We start from the raw sequence: 26,576 nt of genomic DNA, 5'->3' as shown, positions 1-26,576 counted from the left end.
TATAAATAGATTTTTATCGATTTTATTCCAGAACTTTCTACGCCTTCAGTTATTGCTATCTTATTCTTATTCTGTTATCGTTTGATTTTATCGACAGACAGTACACATCACTAAGACTCATGCGTAAATATCGATTTGAAGTAGCTCGAAAGATCAAAAAAGAATAAATTAACTTCACATTTTGATCTTTATCCTTTTATGTTGACATTAATAACTTATTGCAAGTAATCAGATGAAATCAGCGACTTTTCATTAAAATTTGAGCAACATCGTCAAATATTTTTAAGCCAAGGTGCGCGAATTTGCTGCGCGCCATTGCGCCGTTATTACTGCGCATGTTTGGCAGCACTGTGTCCTTTCCAAGCCACTCCGCCGCCATTACCACGCCACCGGATCACGATCTGTCCAGTAGTGCGTCTATTGTGTGATAATCTTTGAACTTGCGTTGCATTCCATAGTTTTGTGTTTATAGTTTGAAAAATACTTGGATCCTAAAATGGCTGATGAAAAAAAAGGTGATGAACTGCCGTAATATCACTTTTAATTGATACGTTGCAAAGTATATTTCACCGACATGGCGTTCTTTTGTAAAATGTGGTTATCTCGCATTTTCGCACGAGTTCGAATCATGTAGGTATCGCCTTTCAAGTATTAAATTGTTTTATATTCATGATTTTCAGGGAGAAAGCGAACACATCAACTTGAAAGTCCTAGGTCAGGATAATGCTATTGTCCAGTTCAAAAATCAAAAAAACACACTCCCCTGAGAAGTTGATGAATGCCTACTGTGATAGAGCGGTGAGTACATCAACACTATTTGTTAATTTTGCCATTCGGAAAGTGTTTATATTCTATTACATTGAGAGAAATTGCATCCTAATATTAGTAACGTGTATTTGTGTCGTGGCTTGGGGATTCAAATCGGCCATCTAGCATGATGGCTATCATGTCGAGACATTTTTTGTTTATAAATTTTAAATTTATGCATGTTGTTGGTTTTTTTCGAAACAGGGTTCATATTTAGTTGGACTGTAGCATAGGGGGCACAGATTGTTTTTTACCAAATGAATCATAATGACACATTTTAAATGACGTTTCAAATAGAATACCTACGTTAACAAAAGCGTATTTTACTTGAACAACTTTTCTCTGTAATCAAAATGGCCGAGCTAAAGGGACCCAGTTTTGAATTTTTTGCAAGCTGGCTTAGATTTTTTTTTTTTTTAAATGAAGTCATGATATGACAATACTGAGTGGCAAAAAAATTGGTCCTTAAATTTATTCAAAAATAGGTAATTTGTATCCGCTACATACAAATTTTGTTGCCGCTCAGTATATATTTTAATGATGTTATTGTATAGAATACGTTAAAATAAGAGTATTTTGTTTGAATTTTTTCTCGGTAATCAAAAATGGCCGAGATATAGGGACCCAAAGTTTGAAATTTAGGTACGATGAGCGAAGCGAGATGTTAGTATGAATTGTGACCACAACACAACAAAACCGAATTAAGGCATTAATCTTAGCTATTGTTTGATAAAAATAGAGTCTAATGCTCATTTTCTTTCTTCTACATCTATCTCATCTGTAGTTGTCACAGAGAAAAAAGTACCCCTATTAAAAGATGCTCATTTCAACATACTCTAATTTTAACAATTCATTTAAAAATAGGGCTTATACTAACATAAAAACAAATTGTTTCAATTTTGTCCTGGCTCCATAGTAATTTTGCTTGAAAATGTTGTTCAAAAAAATTTTTTTTTTCCTTTTTTTTTTAAAAAATATGGCTGTCTTTTTTGATTCTTATGTTTTGACGTGGTTTATGCAATAAAAAAAATGTATGGTGCCCCCTTTGGTATAGTCTGACCCATATTTATGGAAAAGTAATCCATATGGTGATTGATCCTAGATGTACATATCATTTTCATATATCTGGCAAATTTTGAAAACATGAATATTAATGCTGCAGCCACCTGGTAATTTTGTCTCGGGTCATCATTAATTTTTTAGTTATAATGTGTGAGCCGATCAAGAGCCAAAACCAAAACATGCTTCTTTTACTGCAACTAAGATATAAAAGCCACAGTAGCTTGAAGATAGCTCTAAGTACCTATGGCCTATCTAGCAAAGGATACAAACTTAGATACTGGGCTTGCGGCAGTTTTTTGGTGAAGAAAAACATTTTTAGGAAACCTTTACATACACTCAAAACAATTAGACAACTGCAAATGGCTTTATTTTAGTTGTATACTGCTCGTGCCAAAAATACTACATTACCTATTTGTTACATTTCCCATTAAACTAGATGTCCAAAATAATACATTCCACTAAAAAAATAACTTCCTTTAGTAATCTTTGATTCTGTGATGTGGTGCAAGGAGAATCTGGTAAGCTAGAAATGGGGTTAAAAGGCTATGTAGTATTTTGAAAAATGTGGTTTTTTGGGAACATGGTATTTTAGGCACAATTGTTGTATACCTATAATAAAGGAAACATGTAGTTCAGATTTAACTCATCAGCTGACATGCTGTACTGTAACTATACACAATCAGCTAATTGACATTCATTGTTTCTTAGATATCATTTAGTAGTAGACTGGGATAGAATTTAATTGTGTCTAAAGTAGAGATATTTATTATGAAATTCCCTATTGTCTTGGGTTTTTAGGGTTTCCGAGCCAAAATGGCAAAAAAACGGAACCCTTATAGTTTCGGTCAAAGTCCGTCTGTCGTCCTGTCCGTATGTCACAGGCATTTTTACTCAAAACTACAATCTACAGCTCTTTTTAAAAGATAGTAGTAAGGTTCTCAAAAACTTTTTTGATTAAGTGAAGATTTCCGGAAATAATCGCTCCCAAAGTAGCAAAAATTGTGTGTCCTCTTATCTTGTAACCGTTTTTTCCAAAAAATATGGAAAGGTAATGCTTAATAAATACTTTCAACGAAAATTGGTTTCAACATGATCGGATATACCGCTTTTGAGTTATTGCCGAAAAACTGCGCTTCTCAACAAAAGGACGTAAGTGCCGTGAAGATACGCTCTTTTTCTGATAATAGATTTTAAGACTGTAGTGTTTTAATTGTGTTATAACGCACATAATAATACTACTTTATATTATTTTTTATTAATACTTAATTATTATTATTATTATTATCGTAATGGCTACGGAACCCTATCTTGGGCGTGTCCGACACGCTCTTGGCCGGTTTTTTATTACCAGACAAGTTTTTCTTTTTCTATTATGAGCTCAAGTATTTCATCAAAGCAAAGCAAAGTTGGGGTATGCATAATAATAATGCTGTTCTGAATTAGAAATAATATTTTTTGAAGATCAAAACAGTTGACACCAGTTATAACAATATATTGGATACAACCAAGAAAAAAGTCCCAACACAATATTAAATACCAACATAATACTAATAAAGACCAAATATTGCTAGGTGGCGTTAGTATCGTGAGGGTCGTTTAATGTCTTGTTCAGTCTTGCTTGCATTGGGCTCATTTAGTTAATTCACCAATCACAAATTAAAAATTGTCAAACCTAACCTAACCTCACAACTAAAACTAGTAAAAGAGAAACAGTTATTACCTCAACATGAAGCGCTAAGTGTAGTGAAACTGGGGAAGCCATGGTAGCCTACTTATTGGTTCGACCTAAGGCCTCTCAGGCAGAGGATAGTGGGTTCAGATCTCCAGGGCTCATCTTGTTGTGAGTTTTTCAGAATTCATTCATATTACATGTGAAATTCACCTCAAGCTGACAAAGGGCAACATCGTGATGAAACCTTTGTATGTACTTGCAAAGCAATTCAATGGTGTGTGTGAAGCTCCCAAGTTATACTGGGCCAGTGGGAACATCCCAAGCCCTCTAAGCAAGCCTGTCCTCAATAGTGGGACACAGGTTGAAATTATGAAATAGTAAAAAAAAGTAACTAAGAAATTGATGATGTACAAACTAACTTTTGCTAATAATGATGACACTATAAATTCTCCCTGTAAATTGCATAACATTGTGAAATATTTTGAAATTCAATGATACCCTGCCTCTTATTGTATTATTAACACTCAAGTTGCCATTCAAATATACCACTTATTTAATGATTAATTGTTTTACAGGGATTATCAATGCAAGTGGTGCGGTTCAGATTCGACGGCCAACCAATCAACGAGAATGACACACCTACATCGCTGGAGATGGAAGAGGGTGACACAATAGAGGTTTATCAGCAGCAGACAGGTGGCAACCTAGTGTAATTAGGAACTTAAGGACTTGTCCATTTCAACTGGAAGATCGTCACGGTGTACCCTTCTCAAACCCTAACATTAAGTTAATTTTTAATAACATGTTTTGTAACTGTGCAAAATGTACGACTATCTCGTGTTATACAATTCCTCAGATGAACTTTTTGTGCGGGATTGTGTGGCGCGAAGTTATCAGTTAATTAAGGTGGAAATCTAAGGTAAACCAATGATAGGTAACTTCAATATTCCATGTGATAAGTTTTAGTTCTTGTCTTTACAAAGTATGCCATTATTTTTTCTTACAAGGCAGTGAACCGTTTTCTGGAGCTCTGTATGTGGTATCTGTAATTTATTGGATAAATGTCCATACTAAGTATCAGGTCTATAACAACCTATTTGAAATAAAGTTAATGTAAGAATTTGTGAACGTGTTTCAATTCAAATCCAAAATTTCGAAGTCAGATTTGATAGGGTGTCGTTATAGTACAGTGTTTTTAATAATTTATTTGTATTTTTATACGCTTTATAATAAATTAGAGTTATATTTCAATGAAATTGATTTTGTATCATTTTAGATGTAAGTTACTGTAGGTGACGACGTCCCATCAACTCTGATAAAATTATTAATAATAATGACGTCATCATGACTCATTTTCGTAGAATCATCTCAGAGTAATAACAGCTAGTCATGTCATGTATCAGGTTTTTTTTTAATTCGGCTGGTCTCCAAGTGGACACGAATAGGGGAATACCCAACTAAGTAAGCCGCAAATTAGTGATCATTGAAGTCGTTATCGCCGTTTATACCGGAATGGTAGCGACGCGACTAGTACTTTAGTAAGGTGTCCAGCCTTAGGCGATAGTTCCAAAGCCCTCCAGAGTGGCGCTGGAGTAGCAAGTTGCTAATGAGGGCTATCGCGTATGAATTCGCCGCTAGAGGCGCTAGTGTAGCGTGAGGTCTCCGAAATGTCAAATCTCATAGTTTTTGGGTGAGCTACGCGGGTTTATATATAATTAGAATAATTTTGTGAATATTTTGCATTACCTGAAATTAATTAGGTCAATGAATGTCTGTGTTTTGAGACAGTTTTGTCTTTCGGAAACTTGTCCTCCCTTTTTTTCCGAACAAAACGGGACTACGCGCGTGTACGTGATTGCTCGATATTTTCATGGTACGGTTTTAAGGTGTATTCAATATGATTTTAAACTAAACTTTGTTTTCACGCCCATAATAACAGACTTTGAAAGCCATACTTAAAAACATCACGCAACAGTGGCGCCATCTAAAAAGACAAAAAACGATAGCCCTCATTACTACTGTAGCGCTGGAGGGCTACTACGAAAATCGAAGTTCGTATCGTACCATCCCTCTCACTCTCTCTTATTAAATAAAATAAGCGTCAGCGGGACGGCAAGATACGAACTTTAATTTTCGAATTTCGTAGTAGCAGCACCTCTGTTTACCATCGACGGATTTTGCATACAGAGATTGCTGGGGTTTTTATTCGCTATTCTTTCATCCACTTATTGTCTTCAATTATTGAGACAGTTTGCCGTTTATCTCTATACCGCGTGAACTATGAAATTTCCGGGATGAAAAGTTCGAAAAGTATCCTAACATTTCTCAGGGTAGACATCTCCATAAAAAAATCTTAATCAGTTTAGTGCAAAGAGGTTACTTTCATGCTTTTCCGTTTATAATATTGCCAGCGATGAATTTGTATTGGTAGTAAATGGGTTTGTATGGCCAACTCTGCGGCGGGTGGTCAATGTAATAAAAAATATTTCTAGCCCTTTGTCTGTACAATAGCGTGAAGACAAGAATTTAGCACGTCATGAACAGAACTACAGTCAGAATAAGGTAAGACTGGAAACAGGCTGAGGATGCAGCATGGTCATTGGGTCATCTGAAACGACCTTAAAACCAGGTACATTTCTATCTTATTTCAACGTTATTAATGACTAGATTGAATTATAATAAGCAAACAGGCTTCCCCAAAAAACGCCACAATGGCCGATCTTACGCTGCTCGTATCCATTAGACTCCTGTGATTACCAAGTCAAGTTCTTGTGGAAACCTACAAATCGACAGTGAAAGTTTCGGCAGTTTTGGGCTTTTTAATTGTTTATTAGGAATTAGATCATCATCTTGGCCTATATACTCCCACTGCTGGGCACACAGGCCTCTTCTCAGGGTGGTCCGGGTTGAGAAACTTCAATAGCGCGATGTAGGATTTGGAGTTACTGTATTTGCTCACTAGATGGCGCTAGAAGTCGCTACAAATGCTACAATACAAGCACTACAAAGTCAGTCAAACTAACAGCATCTACTGAATATTCTGAAAGTATTTTAAGACGTCTTTATAGAATACTAGAGTTTACCCGCGGCTTCGCACGCGTAAGCTTTTCGATCTAGTAGTTACAATTGAAATTCCGGGATTTTACAAAATTCCTCTGGGAAATCCCAAAATTTATTATCTTGGTTTTCATTGAGGTTGTGTTGAGAACAACTGTACACAATTTCATGACTAAACCCAGCGGTTGAAATTTCAAGAGTTTATCCTTATCCTGGGAATATGTGTTATTCCATATCCAGCTATCTACGTACCAAGTTTCATAAATGTCCAGGATTTCAGTGAAATGTTCAAATTTATACAAACTTATCTATATACTACATAAATTAATTGAGGTTTCGTTTCTTTCAGAAAATAATGCGCAGTATTTACAGTACGTATTTGCTCACTAGATGGGCAGAAGTCGACTACAAGTGCAGGTAAGCACTACAAATCAGTCAAACTACAGCATCTACTGATACTGAAACCATTTTAGAAGTCTAGAATACTAGAGTGTACCCGCGGTGCACGAAGCGGTTTCTTTTCTTTCTCATTTGAAATCAATTGAAACCGGGATTTTCAAAATTCCTGGAACCAAAATTTATTTCGAGGTTCATTGAGGTTGTGAGCAACTGTAACAATTTCATGACTAAACCCAGCGGTTAAATTTCAAGATTTTATCCTTATCCCTGTATCGAACAAAAAGTAGCCGTGATACTGTAAAACTCGCATTTCAGATAAAGCAGTAGGAGAAATATTGGTTTTTTAAATTAATTGAGATTTCGTTTCTTTCAGCGAATACTGCGCAGTATGCCCACTACGTCTTCAACCCCTGGACCAAACAGAAGTGGACTGTTAAGTTTCGAGGTAAGGACTAAAATAACTACGGGTTGCCCGGATCACTACAACCATTGTACAATGTCTAGTTTGCTAATGTCGTTTGGTGCTCGGAATAAAAGATCGGTTTTCTTTTTCTTTCTCATTTGAATCTCAAGGAAACCAAGAAAATCGGCGAGTCCTGAACAACATTAACTTTAGAGTTCATAAACTTGTGAGTAAAAATTTGATTTATAAATATCTGAACACGCTTCTTCGCTTAACAAGATCGCAGATATTTTTTATCAGCCCTCAAGATGAACTCGACTACTATCTCTACTATAAATAGTAGGTAGATTGTTCCGGCATGGAGAAGAGGCAGCCTGTGATGAGGGTTCCTGAGACTGACTATAGTTGACAGTATCGTGATGTCCGTTTGGCAACTTCGACATTTTGTTTCACGGTTATGTAGACAGGGGCTGTTTCACCACCCATTGATTAAATTTATCTGACGGTTAAATGTGATGCCGTCTCCGTCTGTTCGAACGAAACAAACAGAGACGGCATCACATTTATCCGTCAGATAAATTTAATCAATGGGTGGTGAAACAGGGAGTAAATGAGCCAATCGTAAGCGAGATTGCAACGTCAAGCGGACGGCGGAACCCTAACGGACCTCACGATGCTAACGCCATCTAGTGTTTTTTTTTGTTTAAACTTATGCATTGAAACTGGAATTGCAACTTTACATGTCGCTGTTTAGACTGTAAAAGTGACAATAAAAATGTACTGGTTAGTTAATGTTTTGGCCACCAAATGCCGTAGTACTACAGCGTTTATTGGGTACCAGCTAAACCAGCCCTTCCACAATTCACTAGGTACTGGTTGAAAAGGTATAGCGAGTTCTGAAACCATATTTGTGAAAATATCATTCGAAAATGATGTAAACCAAAATTCGTACAGGTACTGCTACAAACGCGCACATTTTTTTACTAGATAGTTGTGAAAATGGACAGGGCGGTAATTTCCTCATAGTCTACTCGCATTTCATATCCAATCGCAAAATATTATATACCTACTAATTCAAATATTTAAAAGATGTTGTTATTATTATTTATAGTATAATTTTCAACCCACACTAAGCTACGCTGTAATGCTATTTAAATTAATTAGTAAATATAAACCATTTAATATTATGGCTGCAAACATATAAATTACTTTAATTTAATTACAGGAATTCGTCACCGGCCTCTCCGTGCTGTCAAGAGGGAGTCTAGAGGAGAAACTACGATGGACGTTCTCCCTGTACGACATTAACGGGGACGGTTGCATCACTAAAGAGGAGATGACGGATATTGTTACGGCTATTTACGACCTCATGGGCCGGGTCTCTGACCCCTTGGTTGAAGACGAAATAGTGCAGCAGAAAGTGGAGAGACTGTTTCAGGTTCGTGAATATTTATTTGAGATGCTTTTTTACTGGAATATACTAGACCGCGACTCCGTCCGCCTAGAATTTATTTATCGCTATCCCGCGGGAACCTTGCAATTATCCGGGATAAAGACTATACTATGTCCTTCCCCGCGCGGGACTCAAACTATCTGTATACCGAGTTCATCTAAAACGCTGGGTTTCGACGTGATGAAGTAACAAACAAACAGACTTACAAACTCTCGCATATTTATAATATTAGTGGGATAGTAGGAAAAGTAGGATAGCAAATATTAATTTCGTCAAGAATGCCTCGAGAGAATAAAATATTTTATTTAATCCGTCAGTTCCGTGACGTCACGCCGTGCTAAAAAGTTTCGCACTTCTTCACGTCACGCGGAACTTTAACTGGCTATTATCTTCATCATTTTTTGATTAAAAGTAAACACAAACACGTTACAGAAACAAATCACAAACGTTAGATAACTGACGAAGTAATTATAATGTCATTTTTTGCCACTATCCTATTGTGGTTGTGGCCATCATCGTTATAAGGCTCGTGCCACACGAACCGCGATAGTAAAACAAAAAGATTCCGATAGATGGCGCTGTTTTCCAAAAAAAAAAGCTTTTATTTGCAGAAAATGGACCTGAACCGCGACGGAGTTGTTACCCTGGACGAATTTTTGGATTGCTGCGTACGTGACGAAGACATTTCGCGCTCTATGGGCGTTTTTGACAGCAGTTTCTGACATCCTGCTGAAGGCGCGGGCACTTCTGTCGCGCGCCGCCGCGACGCCCCGTGACAAAGGCCTTTAAGTGCCCCGTTCCTACTCGGGGCCTAAACAGGGGGGGCTACTACGAAATTCGAAAATCGAAGTTCGTGTCGTACCATCCCTCTCACTCTCGTCTTAAATAATATGAAAGTCAGCGGGACGGCAAGATATGAAGTTCGAATTTTGCACTTCGTAGTATAGGGCCTGGCACCAATGTCGAGGTTAAAAACCTCTTGAGCAAAGTGCACGGAGCTGTAACCCAATCTTTGATCGCGTAGCTGTTCTTGGATATGCTTCTTCTCGATTTAAATAACTAGTTTCTGACTGTGATCCAAGATTAAATCAGTCTTTTAATAGTGTAATGAGTAGGCACCGTCAGTCTTTTCGTGTGCAAATAAGCCTCAAAAGTCCCTCTTTTAATCAAAATAGATTATCTACATGTTTAAGAAACGAGGGTTTACTATTTGAACTTCATATTGACTTTTGTTTGTTGTAAAATTGTCAAATTGGTAAGGTAATGACAGTATGAAGTTTGAATACAAGTAATAGTCAATGCGACTAGTGAAATTGCCTTAGAAAACTGGTCATTCTTTATGTATGCGTAGTTAAATTGCTATTAACTTTAAAGTTACTTATCTTTAGTAGAAAAAATGTCGGTAGGTCTAATCTGGATGAATGCAAGCTGGTCTCATTTAAGACAAATACCGATTATCTAGCTGATTTCTCTACAAAAGAAACCCCGCCATACCAACGATACCAATATGACAATATGTTACAAATCTTATCCTTTCATTTTAGACCGCCAACACTCACTGAAACATACTGTAGTTTTCAATCATTGCTACTACATTGCTTGTCTTGAAAATCTTTAAAAAATTGTAGTTTCCAATAATTACTAATATAGTCTGTCTAAAAACCTAGTTTTACATTTGAGCCCACGTTAGTAATAGCGCCCGTCTGTGAAGATTTTGACCAACTTATATTAAGCTAATTTCCTCTGCCGTACCTAGAGTACAAGGTCTCCTAAAAAAGTTTTTCTCAATTATGAAGCAGTAGATTGCCTTCAAATGTAAAAGAAAATTACTTCAACCTTAATCATAAAATATTAATGAATACCTACTCAAGAAAAAAATTGTCCAGCGTCGAGACTACGAGACAAGCTGTTTAGTTGACTACATATATCTATCGATACTATCCTCATCTAAAACTCTCTAAAGCTATTTGTATTATATTTCATTACATTACGTATCGTAAGTATTGCAACATTATGTCTATAGTTGCCTTTAGTCTGTCATATCTGTAAAACTCATAACTTCCCTTCTTATTTAAATTGTTCCGGCCATTTTTAATAGTGTTTAGCATTAATTATCTGTTTAAGATGTTTTATAGTATACCTACCGTTTAAATGTTTGTACTGCATCGATAAAAGTTATAGGTACATATTATGTTTTATTCTTTAAAATGGATCTGTGTTGTTAAAATGATAGGATTCGAATCAGGTACTTACTAAAATTCAGAACATTAGATGGCCTAAAAAGTCCAAATTATCTTGCAGATATAACTCTAAGACAGGTCATACCAAACACTGCCATAGAGTAAAATATGAAACCTGGATTATGAACATATTAAAATCAGCTGTATAGTATATTTAGCATTTTCTCGTGGCGACAATAATTTGAGATACTTACTGTACTTTTTTCTCCATCAAACATGTTACAGTCACATAACCTGAACTCTGAAATTATATATCTATTATAAAAAACAGTATGTATTTTCAGAAACATCACACATTTATATATAAAACTCTATGGAAAATATTTTCTATAAAATTATCAAACATGTAAATATTAATGTAAATAAACTATTACATAGCATTAGTGTATATATTTTCATAGTGAATGTTAAATGGAACCAAATAACTAGAACGCATATGTAAACACGTGTATCAGAATTAACTGAGTGTGTATGTTATGCAAATAAATTACTTAAAAATATATAATTACGATGTAATGTGATTTAAAGAAGTGATGAAAAATAACTGTATAAAACATTAACGTATTTTAATTTTTGTTATGAGAGGTGTAATAGAATGGCCATCATTATTATAATAAAAAGTTGATCTGTTTACACAATATATTTTCAAGAAAATAACAAAAACCTTGGTCGAGCTTACATAGATAAGAAATTTGTGTACGTCTTCCTTAATAAAAGAAATACTCAACTACTCACATCCTACATTAAGTTTTAAATATGACAATTGAAAATCAGATGAAGAAGCTATGGAACTAAAACCACTGTATTCCACATTAGAAATAGAACAATATTGATTTATTTATAGTCTTGAAGAAATTGCACAGAATTTAATAATCATCGTGGCAGGAAATCGAGGTTGTTGTTGATATTGCCTCCAACGTTGGCCAAACTTCGCATGACAGTGTGAAACCGACTTTAGTTAAGATTTTCCTTTGATTGTTAAACATACTGTTGTTTAAACTTTGTTTCAAACGCCGCCGTGAATTTCTAATCCTAAGTTGTTAAACAAAAAGTTAATAGATAAGAATTCAAATAAAGTCTTATGATATTTAAAACTTAGATATTTATTAGATAGAGATTACCAAATATTCCAAATAATTGATTATTTATTACCTACTTATAATAATTTTTTCTTGCGTTATTACACAGAATAACTATAGTTATGTTGTATACTAAATGGTTATGACCTACCTACCTGAATACAATACAGCCCTTGTATACGGGAAGCTGAAAGGCCTTAATTTGACGATTTTATTGATGATAATTAACTACCCTATTTATTATTTAAAAATTTAAATACGAAGGAATATCACAGGAACTTTGGCGGTACTCGTACAAATTGCTGCAGTATCTTAAATTTTAACATCCTGTTGGGAATAAAATGTTCAATCTGTTATTTAATAATTAATTACTTAAATACGTTGATATTTTTAATCACTCATCTAAAAATCGATCTCCGCTTACCTAAAAAGAAGTCAGTGCCAAAACAATTCTATAAATAAAATAGGTGCGTATGCTGATTCCATGTTCTAGCTAGAGCATCTCTTAAATAATTTTACTTATTTTAACTAGACTATCTTGTGCGAATTAAATACCCTCTTCAGTATTATGAACGCCATCATCAATTGTGATTGACCTATCAGGATGAATATTTTACGTAGCTTTATTTAACTCAACCAATAGCTGAAGAAGATTTTTAATCACAGTCGATGGTGGTGCCATATGTTGCTTATCTATAAATCCCTGATGAGTCGCGTCACGTAGGCCTATTATGAGGATAATGGTTACCTATCAATTTTATCTTTAGGTCCCAGTACCCAGTAAAACCTGACTTGATGTTAGTAACTTACTTTAAATAGTGTAGCTGCTGTTCTCTTCAGGGACACTATATAATAAAGTCATATCTAAGAACCTGGTGTTATGGTTATGTAACTACAGACTATTCTAGACACGGTAGAACCCCGATTGTTCGAACATTGATTAAACATGGAAATGGAATTATAAAAAATGGAACTCGCTGCTGTGAAGCTTAGTTAGCTTAGAATGGAATTGGGTAGGCAACAGCAACGCTACCCCACCATTTTGAGCAATATTCAAAAATCAGGAATCGGCTTATAAATCATTTCCCTGATACTGATTTGTGATTTACAATAGATGGTGTACCTATTGGTAGTACTTATTATTAAAGAAGTAAGAGACCACTGCAGTGCTAGTAACACGTACTACATAATAATATAACACGTATAAAATAGATCACAAAAACGAAAAATACTACATATCAATGCTATCGAGACTACTTTACTCTTCTTATCTAATAAATAAATATAGTCGACATCGATAATATTCTCACGCAAGGCAAAGGCATTTAAAATAACCAAGTGACTAAGGCCGTCTTGGAGGAAAAAATAAATCTAGATTTAGTAGTTAATCCAGGCTTAAGCTTGACAGTTCCATACAATTTAACACTACTAAACTGAGCTTAACGCCAACTCGAGATTTATGTGTTTACTGCAAGTGGGCCTAAGAGTAGTAAAATGTATTATAATCATTGCATCACAACAATGAGGGTTTTTAGACAGGCAAAATATCGCTAGATGGCGTTAGTATCGGTATCGGATATATTGGATAAAAAATAAAAGTCAATCGCAAGCAAGACTGATACGTCAAACGGCCCTCACGATACTAACGCCATCTAGCGATATTTAGCCTGTCAAAAAAACCCTCATTCAATGAAGTTAATACTTAGGTTATAGGTAGATACGGTCAACAGCGTTAATTTGAGACCCATTTCGTAAAAAAAAAATCCTTTGAATTTTCATACAAAATGACAGATTAGCGATCGTGACTGTAGTTTGAAAGAAGGAAGTGTAGTGAACCTAGTTCCGTCTGATCTCGTTGGATGTCATTACCAAATAATGAACAGTTCATGTATAAATAAAATCTTTGGCTAACTTCCAATTCACTGGATGTATATTTTTTTGATATGGGACATTCCGCCACGGTTGGAATTTTTATATGCCTTTGCTTTGTTTTCTTGGATATCTGATGCTGACTGTACCAGGTCCTATCGATTATAATCATCTAGATAACATTGTTCCCTTGTATGTTTGTGTACCTTTTCCTACTGCATTTGTTTCGGCATCACTAAACATTGAATTAATTCGTATAAGGCAGTGTGAAAATAAATCTAAATATGTTTAGAAATGAAATCTGTAATGTTAGATAAATTTGAATATTGAATTGTTTATTTACAAATTTTATGTGTATTTTATAGAAAAATAAATGAATGTGAAGTAATAGTGTTTTTTTAATCTTATTTTAAAGAAAAGTCAAAAAATACTTTGTACAACCGTTTAATAACACAAAAATATTTCAAACTGCATACAATACACAATAATAATATGAAGTAAATTAGTGGAACACGGTTCTGTTTCAATTAATTTGAATGTATAAGTATCTGTACTTAACATTCATAACTTTGCAATGCACAATTTATCGAAATGCATGTCTTTTATTGAAGAAGGGCACAAAGGAACACCTATTAAAAGGGGCTGATAGTATTATGGGAATACCGATGAAGTATTGAGCATAAACTCCCCGAAAACTCCCTGTATTATGTTTATTTTTTTGTAATTTTTTCTTAAATTGTATACTGTAGTTTTTAAGTATTTTATTTGTAATTATATTATTATGAAAAAATTACTCTGCCAAGTTTCTTGCGGCGCATTCTTCTTGGCAATGATGGTCTTTCCGAAAGCGCTGGTAGTTTAATAACGTATAAAAATGCCCATTGCGGCCTATTTACTGAATAAATGATTTGAATTTGAATAAAAACGGCATAAGTATTCTATTGTTTTTAACGATCCAATTCAATAACTTATCGTGCGAGAGAGGACCACATTTGTGATCAGCTAAAAATCAAGAGTCAAGTGAAGTGGTATACCATCCAAGCCCTTCTTCTCCTTTAAATATGATTTTAAAGTAAATAACCTACATTGTACACAATAAAAATATATTAAAATAATGTATACTATACTAATTTCTGCACTGAGCACATCTTATATTCGATAAAAAGATTCTATTGTTTGAAGGGACATAATTCACACATGTTTTCTCATAACTACGTCAATAAAATCTCACCCCAACTTCATCCATACATCACTGGAAATTTAGTTTGTTCTTAGCCTAACCTGCCGGTAATTTTTTGACAACATTTTTAACCATTCAGCAGATTCGGCATCATAAAGCCCGGACGACCGATACAAAATAGTGACCGATCATTTAGTTTCAAAATTCCCGCGACCGGGCTTTGGCGGCTTTTTTGTAGTTTTTGCCAGAAACTTACCGACCCGTGACTTATCAAAATAGGTACACATAGTCAAGTGTCTGCAAAGCCTACAAGCGTTAACGCTAAGCGAGGCGAGCGCGATTCAATCCTCTTACGCTAATAAGGAGAATTTCAGTCGCGACGCGTAGCGTTACGTTACAACTGCCTGTTTGAGCTCATATCTTAATACTTACTTAAATACTAAATTTCAAAATAAATTTACGGTTTGATATGTAAAATTATAGCCATATGGGTCACCAAGTCACTATCATTATTAAATAAAATTGCATTCATTTTATAACCACAGCGATTTGGGTGAGCCAATTATCAATCATCATGATGGCAATGAACCATTATACGTACTACAAATTACAACAGATATTGTACTTCCAACTGCTTAGCTATTCAATTACTTTTTTAGTCAAAATGTATACAAAATTTAAGTAATAATTGATCCATATTGGGTGATAAAGGCGGAACGGTTAATTTATTTATCTAAATCAAAATTATTTGAGCATTAAAATCTTTGAACTGTGTGCCTACACACAAATACATACAGTACAGTCAAGAGCAAAGATATCGACACAGTCAAAGTTACAAAAATATGTATACACGACCTAAATTTTAAGTACATAAAGTCATGTATACATATTTTTGAAACTTTGGCCGCGTCGATATCTTTGCACTTGACTGTACAATTAGAATGTCAATGTTGTTCGGGACTCGTAGGTTTTCTTCATTTTCCTGAAGTTTCATATGACATGAGAAAGAAAAAGAAAACCGATCTTCTATTTCGAGTTCCGAACGACATTAGCAAACTAAAATTGTACAGAAATAAATCTAGACTAAGTTTAAAAAAATCAACCGAAACGCAGTTTTATTAAGCTGACAATCAACATCATTGTTCTAGTTAAAAATATTGCTTTAAAAGCAGTCTTCAGGCACGACGGTCGATATTTAGGGGCTGTTTCACCATCCATTGATTATTGTTAACTGGCGGTTAGGTGTGATGCCGTCTCTATTTGTTTTGTTCGAATAGATGGAGATGGCATCACATTTAACCGTCGGTTAACGCTAATCAATGCATGGTGAAACAGCCCCTTAATTTACAAAATATCAAATTAATGCCTAATTAGATCTTAAGTTACCTTAATTAATGTTAAGTAACGGAAGTTTAAGAACATCAAAATGTCAAGATGAGGAAGACAAAAACTCATTATGATTTAAAATAAAATGGTAAAAATGCTTTGGTTGGAGTTTGCCATACTAAGGCCACTATTCAAGACGAAAATGATATGCTGGCTAGCATTCGATATCTCATCATGTTCTCCATCATGTGCAAGACTGAGATGTAGCATCTAGTTTTTCTCCACTTTTATTTGGATTATCGAATAGCGGCCGTTAGTATACATAGATAAAATGAAGATACGAGCATCAACATAATTATCTCAAAAAGAGCATAAAACATGCTTGTGACGTCCAAGAAAGTAATAAAAGTAAGTATAAATTATGCTAATTTTACATACAATCTACATTATCATAATTCATTCGTAATTGATTTAATAGATTCAGATTTAATACCATAATTAAATAAACCAATAATAAATGAGGTCATTACCAGCTAAAATGCTTACATTGTATAAATGAGTTGATATTTAAGTTTGTATTGCATTCCTTTGGAGATATAACTATTAATACAAATTTAAAAGAAATCCAAACAACATTAAAGTAAATTTCAATTTTCAAAATACTGAAAACCAGATATCTTAAAAAATAAAGTTAAACTAGAGAGCTAAGTTCTAACAATCCGGTGGTCCAAAATGGCAAAATTTTGATTAAGTATTGAGCTTGTCAAAAAATTACTATAATAACCCAAAATAATGCTTATAAATAAATTAGTTATAATAAACTAAGCATATTACACGCCGTGAGATCTTGAAAACTACTTCTTTACATACAGAAACGGAAAAAAATCGGCAAAGTGCGAGTCGGGTCCGCGCACATTATATGCAAATTTCAACTGTCGTATCTATTTCTATTATGGTTTTAAACTAAACATGCAGCTCTGTGACAGATGGACAGCAAATGGACAGTGATAGGGTTCTGTTTGTACCTTTTGGGTTTGAAACACTAAAAACATGTGAGTGTGTTATGACAAAACAACCACAATGTAGAACCCACATAATTATTATTATTTTCTTGCACTATGTGAAATAAATTTCAGATGTAAAAAAACAATTTTCAACATCTTACATTCTGTAAGTAAACACTTGTGCTGATACAGAGACTCATTATGCATATCTGAGGTCATAGTTACTCTAAATTAAAACTAAAAAAAAAAGTCCTACAATTTACAAATTTTGAGATTTAAAATAAAAAGCTTATTGGTAACTTATGCAGCTTAAAGTATTTTAGGCAAGATGGCTGAAGGTACGCGTTTGCAGTATCTTTGCCACGCCGAGCCGTAGCGTCGGTTGCAACGGCTGTGGTCTCTCATAGTTCTGTGTAAGAGCATTACAATGGTTAGCAGCGCCGGCGCCGCGGCAATATAGTGCTCTGACACTATCCCGGGAATAGCTAAAGATACATGAATCAGTATATCACCCAAGTAATTCGGATGGCGAAGTAATCCCCAAGTACTAGATGTCAGCAGCTTCTTTCCGTGGAATGTTGGCATGGAATCCAAATCTGAAAAAATAGGTATTGTTTTGTAAAGAAGTAGTATTTGTTTTCCTTATGCTATGTATAAAACTATGAGGAAATGAGGTGAATGGATAAAATCCCATAACATTTTTATCATAATATAATATATTTAGGAAGGCATTACTATGGTAACTCCCCATAAGGAAATAAAATGATTAAGATTTTCAAATAACAAATAGGATTTCTATTTACTGATTAAATTTATACAAGACTAAGTTAGTAAAAAATTTAAGCATATCCTTAAACTTTTTTTAAAATACTATAAAATAGACTAGCTTGAGATAGAATATCTTACTCTACTTACGCATTAGGTTTGGTTGCAGAGGATTTTTTCTGAACTCATGCTTTATATTGTTGCTTATCAGCATCAATATGAATCCCAGGACATAAACAACAGCAGAGGCAATCAAAACATTATTAGAAAGGGAAATGTCAGCATCTGCCACAAACTTTGAAATTGTTGTGAAGTAGAATGGATAGAGGGCGCTGGACACAATTTGGTAGTATCCTAAGCCTTCAGATTGCCAGAAAAAGGTTGTTGTTACTCTGTATTCCCTCATGATAAAGTTCAGTAGATAATTTATTTGCATCATTGAGAATAGTATGACCGTTGGCTGGAGTTGCAATTTGTCCCAGATGGCTTTATAGTTATCGGGAGATAATTCTTCCATGTCTTTTGTTTTTAGGTAGAAGCCCTTTTTAAAGATTAATACTGCCAAGATCAGCTGAAAAAAAAAATAATAAATGAGCAATGCTTAAGAATGTGGATAAAAAATGTCACAGCTTAAAGTAGGTTGATCCAACATAAATGTTTAATCAACATTTCTGCATACAAATGCAATATTATTTATGCATATAGATTTATTTTAATACTCACAGTACTTATGTTGGATATTCTTGACACCCAAATCTTGACGTCCAAGCTTTTAATAAATGGGTGAATTTCCCTGCCCATCCAGAAATCGTAGAGTACATATCCTGTGCTTCCATAGGGATTCCATTCATCACTTTTACGACTTTTAATGTATAGTGCCACAGATAACACAAGAGCAAGTATGTAGGACACAACAGCCAGTCTCAAGTATTCTTTTAAAAGAGTGTCACTACTAAATATTTGGAAGAAATCCAAGGCAAATAGAGTAATAATTGTGAACAAGCTTGAAAAAAATGCATTAAAACAGTAAGTTTGGTTGGTATCATCCATTCTGTCAGCTTTTATTCCCAATATTGGTAGCAAAGCAAATACTGCCTGAATGATTGCTTGTGCAGAGAAAACAAGTGCAGTTTGCAAGCTGAACCATAGTGACACACTTTTTAATGCTGATAAATTTTTCAGTGGCTGAATGGAACATGTCTTTGTGCATGATATCAAAATTGTGAGCACTGTGACAGGTATAACTAAAGTGAGGATAGCTGAACCGATCCTGCCTCCGAACTCCCATTTGCTTTGCCCTTGTGAAAATCTACTCACACTCTCTCTCAGTGGGGTAGCCAGTCTCCTTGTGACTGATTTTGATTTCTCTCTTTGGAACTCTATTTCAGAGTTCTCCTCATCTGAAAATGTGCCAATTGACTGGCTGATCGATTTGCTCAAAGACTTACTGATAGACTTGCTGAGACTACGCCTAATGTCCGGAGCGTTCACACTAGATTCACGCAGCCTACTAGATCGTCTTGGTGCTACTTCCTCAATGGGCTTACGGTTTCTAATCCCGTAAATATCCCTCGAAAGTTCGCTCTCGAACCCGTTTAACGTATCCTCCACTGAAAACGCTGAAGCCGTAGGATAGTCTTTGATGGAATACTCCGAGCGCCGCGTACGTACGCTCCGGTACGATTCTGTGTTAACAACATCTTGGAGTTTTACTTCGACCTCGGACACAACAGGACGCTTCACCGGCGATTTTTTCGATTCGACTGTTTCGATCGCTTCTTTAGTCGTCCTCGAAGGTGATTTTCGCGCGGGAAACTTAGAGGAGGTCGCTGGCTTGCGACTGGGAGATTTGCGCGCCGGCGATTTGCGGGAGGGCGACCGCGCGGGAGGCGAGCTTTTTCGCGTCCTGGCGGGAGATCGAGGCGGCGATACACCTTTACGACTACGCGGTGGACTAGAATCCACCATACTCGGCCTAACTCGGCCGCTTCTTGTAGACATCATAGTGTAGAATGTTACACAATCTTGATGGATTTAAAATTACCCTGGCACAATTACCACACACGATTCCATTAGAAGCTAGGTGCACTCAATAATCATTGAATCATGGAATTCAACAGATTTTTCGATTTACGATTAGATCGACGCACAACGTCACAACACAACACTTCGGGTCATTCAGGCATTCACGCACACGCTTCTAGATTTTAACGCCACACGCCACACATCGATGTCAACGTCAACGACGCTAGAATGAATTTAAAATACGGTTTGTGATTGGCTAAAAATAGTTGCCGCCGTTCTATCCGGAAGTTAATATAATTTATCTTTGTCTAACAAAACTAAAAGAAAGAGAAAACAAAATAACTGTACACTTTGTACCAACATAAACTAACGCTTGCTACTAAAGTAGTCGTATTCAAAATTAATAACAGTTCAGCAGGGCTACTACGAAACTCGAAACACGAAGTTCGTGTCGTGCGGTCCCTCTGACACTTATACTATTTAATACAAGAGTGAGAGAGACGGTACGATACGAAATTCTAGTTTCGATTTTCGTAGTAGCCCTGCTGAGTGGTAATGCTCAATCACGAGTACCTTTTTAAATACGAAGAACGGTTTTTGGGTGACTTTTTTATTTTGTAACATAGTTTAGTTCATAAATTTTAGGTTTGTGTTACTTTATTATACACAATATTGTAATTTTCCCCTGTACAGAGAAAAAAATGCTTTTCACAAATTTTTTTTATATACTGAGAAAATCAAGCATGCCTGAGGCAAAATAGGGGTGACATTTTTGATTTTGTTGCATAGTTTAGTTCATAAATAACTTTAGGTTTCATTGTTAGATAGTATTTATTATACACAATATTGTAAGATAAAAAAAAATTCTGTAAGAGAAAGAAAAAAAATCTAGTGGCAAAATTCATAAGCGTTAGCCTTTTTAGCGTTTTCAAAAAACCGGCCAAGAGCATGTCGGACACGCTCAAATAGGGTTCAATTTCCTTTATTGTTTATGAAGAGACGATTTAAATGCTTGCATATTTAGCCAACAGTTTAAAAGGTTTCCGAAAGACAAAACTGTCTCAAAACACAGAAATTCATTGCCCCGGAACGTATTTATTTGCCATAATTAATTTCAGATATTGCTTCACATAAATATTCTAATTATAAATAACCCGCTAAGCTCACCGAGAAAAAGGATGAGATTTGACATTTCGGAGACACTCCACACTATAAATAGACAGTGGAGTGAGAATACATTAGCCAGATTGTCATGTTTTAGTGTCTGCGGTCATACTAATAAGGGCTCAAAAACTATACTTGCATTCTATACTTAAGAAAGAAAAACGAGAGCGAGAGGGACGGTACGATTACGAACCTTCGAAATTCATAGCTTATTGCCCTGTCAAAAGATACCTTTAGGTCGTAGAGAACCTGCAGAAGAAATACGAAACTCGAAGTTCGTGTATGTATCTGACACATACTATTTAACACGAGAGCTAGAGGGACGGTACAAACAACTTCGAGTTTCATAGTCGCCCTGCTGTAGGGCTACTACGAAATTCGAAAATCGTATCGTATCGTCCTAATATACGTTACGCTAATATTATTTTATACGAGAATGAGAGGGACGGTACGATACGATACTAACTTCGATTTTCGAGCTTCGTGGTAGCCAAACAACCATTTCTACCTATAAATAAATGACCAGAAATATATGACTATTCGCCATGTTGCGGAATTTCATTGGAACTAATTTCTTACACTGGCAATGATTGGCAATGAACTTAATGATTGGCAGTGTCACTGCGATGTGGCGGTTTCCTTGAACAATAACAAAAATGCCCAAAACGATTAGTAGTCAACAACGGATCATTGTAAATTAATGTGTATAATAAACGACTGAAAAAAAAACGGTTGGGGAATAAAACTATTTCGCTACAAAACCTTTCCAAATTAACATCAAAGCTAACAGGTAAACGTTGTAGACAAGTCAAGATATTATGTCATTGTTCCGACTATACTGAACTATTGCCATATACATAAGAACAATAGCGCCCTCTTGACAATAGTCATATATTTTTGGTTTACCTTTAGGTGGTTTTTATTCAAAACCATCTAGATTTAATCGTTATCTAGTCAAAGTCAAAGTCAAAGTCAAATATCTTTATTCAATTTAGGCTATAACAAGCACTTATGAATGTCAAAAAAAATCTACCACCGGTTCGGAAAAACCTCTGCTGAGAAGAATCCGGCAAGAAACTCAACGAGGTATATTTTTTTTTAAAACAGATTTACAATATTATTAAATGATACATCACAAGTATTTTAACACAACTTTATTTTTAACACAGTAGGTTCGCTATTTGAAGGGATCGCTAATGCGGATCGGAATTACTGCCAAATAATCATGATATAATCATTAACTTTATAATACGCCTTTGATATTAATGTCTTCTTGACAATAGATCCGAATTTTGTATCCGTATCATTTATAATATTTTTTGGAATTTTATTATATGCAATTTCCCAGAAAAGACTTTTTGGTTTTAGCCAGTCTGTAAGATGGAACTTTAAGCTTCCCTGTGTTTGTAGTAGTCTTTGGCTTATCGACGTTAGTGGGAAAATCACATGTTCTTTAGACAATCTAGGTCATGGACAATGGACATGCCGTACCTATGAGTACCTAATGTATTCAAATGAATTATGCATTGTTTTTGTGAAGGTCGCTTCTATTAGTTAGGGATTAGGGAACATTAATATAATTACTTTTAATGACTACCAGACAATTAGGCTTCAGGGACTACTAAATAAGCATTAATATATGCGTGGTTTATGTTAACCGTAATGTTTTTGTATTTTGTTAAAAACATTTGTAGCAATAGTAAGTTTTGTTGACAGCAGAAGCGCTCGGGGGGGAGGCGGCACTTTGTTGCACTAATAACTTAGGTATACTCCGTTTAATTTAAGGTTTGAATTAACGGTCAAATTGTTATTGCACACGTTTCTCGTTATTTCGAACACAAATGGACTAAAAATACCTAAAAATACATATACTAGCGGTATTTGTTATTTTTTTATCATAGAAGTTAACATAACTTTTAATACAATACAATACAAATATTCTTTATTGATAACCCAAAGCAGTACAGTGCATTACAAAAACAAAAAAAAACAGGTAGATAATAGGGTCTTATCGCTAAAAAGCGATCTCTTCCAGACAACCAATTACTCAGAAATTAATAAATATGAACAGACTGATGTTGGTGGCAGAAATAACAGACAGGAGAAACGTAGAATGAATAGACAATAAATATTAAAAACAATACAAATATAATATAAATTATATAAATAAACAAATACGCAGTGGAAGCGTGCTCGGCGTGCTGGGCCCATAACCTCAAATGAAACGACACGATCAGTGGTAAAAACAGACAGCAGTGTATTTTATTTATAATAAAAACAAGTACCTAGACCTAGTTGTAGTTAACAGTTTAATAGATGCTAGCACAGCCTAGGTACATTGTTGATGTAACTTCAACAATATAATACTTATACACTACATATATACAATAGTTTCGTTGTTACATTTAAAAACGTGCATATTTTACCGTTAAGTTCCTAATCCATATCCATACTAATATTATAAAATGTGAGTGTGTGTTTGTAAGTACCTATGTTGTCTTTCACGTCGAAATGAAGTGACGAATCGACGTGATTTTTGGCATAGAGATAGTTTATGGACCAGAGAGTGACATAGGCTACTTTTTATCCCGGAAAAATGCACAGTTCCCGAGGGAACAGTGCGCGATAACCGAATTCCACGCGGGCGAAGCCGCGGGCAAAAGCTAGTGTTAAAATAAATGAAGTATAGATTGAGTAATTTACAAATAATTATATTCTTGAATAATTCACCAATATTTATCACCGCGACAATAAAATTGAACAAAAAAACTATAAGTCAGGCAAAACTGGTTTAAAAAGCTATATAAAATATTACTTACTCCTTACTCCATATTTTGCTACTGGTATTTGCCTTATTATCGACGGGTGACAAGCAAAAGTCACTAACTACGTTAACTAATTAAAGTCGATAATCAACCTTATTCCTCTTCAAACATGGTTGATTTTCCTTAAAATATTTTTTTGCATTTAGTGACTGCTTTGTCACCCATCCGTCGTAACGATCTTTATAACCAGTTAAATTTCCACTAGGTACCTATATTTTTGTTAAAGGAACTATGGTACATGTGTCTTAAGGGCGGTAAATAAGGAATTACGAACGAGAGTCAATTACAGTCTGTTCAATATAGGAATGGACAGAAGGAAAATAGGTTCTTTATAGATAAAGCACAACATTTTCAGCTTTATCGCTTAACGAGCGTCGAGCGATTTGCAAGTGGCCGCGCCTTTAGCACGACACGCGACGTGACTACAATACACGTACGTAACGAGATGTATGTGAACGTAGGGACTCCCGAACTTTGCCGCGCTATAACTTCGTAATTTTTTGTTTGATTGAGAAAAGAAAAAATGCGTCCAATATTTTTTAATAAACTAACTGTGACGGATTAGATAGTAACTTTTTTTTACCCAGGAAACTAGACAATTGTCAATTTCACCTACCTCCACGAGCTCGCTATTTTAATTTGTTGTTAACTGCAGGTACAGTCAAGGGCAAAGATATCGACACGGCCAAAATTGCAAAAATATGTATACACGGCCTTAATGTTTAGTGCATAAAGTCGTGTATACATATTTTTGTAACTTGGTCCGTGTCGATATCTTTGCCCTTGACTGTACAATGTTTTTATAGTCGCAAGTGAATAAGTTCAGTTCAAAAAGTTCATGAGAAAAAGCCTTGATATACATAGGCACAGAATAAGTATAGTACAAGTAATAGTACAAGTAGTAGTAATAGTACAAGACATAGGTATGGAAAGCAAAGTAATACTAAAGGGTATCCGTTTGCCGACTACGGTACGGAACCCTAGCATTACAGAGGTATTTAGATTTGGGAGGTTATATGTTTTATTGTACCATTTTGTCGGCATAGTTTACATATATTATATTCGTGCAAAATTACAGCTTTCTAGCATTGATAGTCCCTGAGCAAAGCCGCGGACGGACGGACAGACAGACAGACAGACATGGCGAACCTATAAGGGTTCCGTTTTTGCCATTTTACTACGGAACCCTAAAAAGGTCGATGGCTTACCTACTGCGACAACATTATTGTTGTAAGTGTAAATAGGTAATTATAAAGTCTGAATAAGTGCTTATACAAGGGCCTTGGCGGCTGCTAACCCTGTCTAAGCTACGTATCTCTTCAATTCGCGCCTCGGTTTAGCACTTATTTTTACAAAATTCTGACTCAGACCTGAACAATTGCTGATAAAGTAATGACCTTGTTTATCCATCGTTGGGATGGAATAAAACGGCCGTGTTATTGTAGGTATCAAAATTCGTATAGTATCGGTACGATACGAATTTCGATAGGGACGGCCGTCCCTCTCACTCGTATTCGTATTAGATAATACTAAGCTGTGCCCGCGACTTCGTCCGCGTGGACTTAAGATTTATCTCAGTCAGTTATTTTGACTGCCTAGCAGCCTACAAAAGATACATGCCATCAAAATGTTCACTTCTTATTATATCAGCGCTGGGGTGTTTATTATTAACGCTTCAGCATTATGCTGAGCCAGTGTACGATTCACAACCGCAATGACACATACTTCTTTTTTACGTGTTGTGAATAAATGTATTTTCTTTCTCTTTCTTTCTTTCTTTTATTCAAAGTTACCGAATAAAATACCTGTGATTGTGAACTTATCCCGATTTTTTTTTTATAGTTTATCTAGACGGGTGGCTTTTCTGCGACTTTTATCCCATTTTGCTTTTCTACCGCATGACGGGTTAGTGGCTTTTCAATGGCCTGTTATTGTTACCTACCTATTATCACTAAGGCCCTTGGTTTCTCAGGCCCGTCGCACGCGACCGGCGCGGCGGCATCTGGATGTGCGTCGCACCACACGAATTAACGGTGCCTACCCGCTGCCGGTGACGTTTCAGAGTAATACCACCCTTAAACATTTCCAAACAAAACACGGACACGTGTCAGTCACCGGTCGCCGGTGGCGAGTGGTCAAAGAAAACCATGGCCTTACGGACAGGAGACTCCACTCTTGGCACCGCCTACCCTACCTAGAAGGTAGGTCCAGTCCAGAGTAAGTATCTCTTAGTAGTCTGTGGTCCA

General features: G+C 35.5%; 3 protein-coding genes across 3 annotated transcripts in view; 2 read left to right on the top strand and 1 right to left on the bottom strand.

Annotated features, from left to right (window-relative positions):
* LOC141436551 (calsenilin-like) overlaps positions 1-14,835 on the top strand; it is a 63,966-nt gene extending 49,131 nt beyond the window's left edge. Inside the window, exons 4-5 of the mRNA XM_074099554.1 lie at positions 8,626-8,838; positions 9,465-14,835. Of these exons, the coding sequence (XP_073955655.1) occupies positions 8,626-8,838; positions 9,465-9,575 (324 nt within the window). The 3' untranslated portion in view covers positions 9,576-14,835. The remainder of the gene's footprint in view (positions 1-8,625; positions 8,839-9,464) is intronic.
* LOC141436264 (small ubiquitin-related modifier 3-like) lies at positions 415-4,665 on the top strand. Its single transcript, XM_074099171.1, has 3 exons — positions 415-515; positions 681-798; positions 4,117-4,665. The coding sequence occupies exons 2-3, from the start codon at positions 724-726 to the stop codon at positions 4,252-4,254; spliced, it is 213 nt and encodes a 70-aa protein (XP_073955272.1). The 5' UTR covers positions 415-515; positions 681-723; the 3' UTR covers positions 4,255-4,665.
* LOC141436259 (delta(14)-sterol reductase TM7SF2-like) lies at positions 14,470-20,600 on the bottom strand. Its single transcript, XM_074099162.1, has 3 exons — positions 19,040-20,600; positions 18,467-18,887; positions 14,470-18,147 (listed from the first exon to the last, which is right to left on the bottom strand). The coding sequence occupies exons 1-3, from the start codon at positions 20,318-20,320 to the stop codon at positions 17,861-17,863; spliced, it is 1,989 nt and encodes a 662-aa protein (XP_073955263.1). The 5' UTR covers positions 20,321-20,600; the 3' UTR covers positions 14,470-17,860.
* Positions 20,601-26,576: the final 5,976 nt, after the last annotated feature.

Source organism: Choristoneura fumiferana, chromosome 16, assembly GCF_025370935.1.
Source record: "Choristoneura fumiferana chromosome 16, NRCan_CFum_1, whole genome shotgun sequence".
Lineage (NCBI taxonomy): Eukaryota > Metazoa > Arthropoda > Insecta > Lepidoptera > Tortricidae > Choristoneura > Choristoneura fumiferana.
This window is presented reverse-complemented; position numbering and strand designations above follow the sequence as displayed.

Coding starts and splice junctions, on each gene's coding strand:
- LOC141436264 (XM_074099171.1), top strand. CDS start 724: ATGCTATTGTCCAGTTCAAAAATCAAAAAAACACACTCCCCTGAGAAG. Junction 799..4,116: donor ATGCCTACTGTGATAGAGCG/GTGAGTACATCA, acceptor ATTGTTTTACAG/GGATTATCAATGCAAGTGGT.
- LOC141436259 (XM_074099162.1), bottom strand. CDS start 20,320: ATGATGTCTACAAGAAGCGGCCGAGTTAGGCCGAGTATGGTGGATTCT. Junction 18,888..19,039: donor GAATATCCAACATAAGTACT/GTGAGTATTAAA, acceptor TTTTTTTTTCAG/CTGATCTTGGCAGTATTAAT. Junction 18,148..18,466: donor TCTGCAACCAAACCTAATGC/GTAAGTAGAGTA, acceptor CTATTTTTTCAG/ATTTGGATTCCATGCCAACA.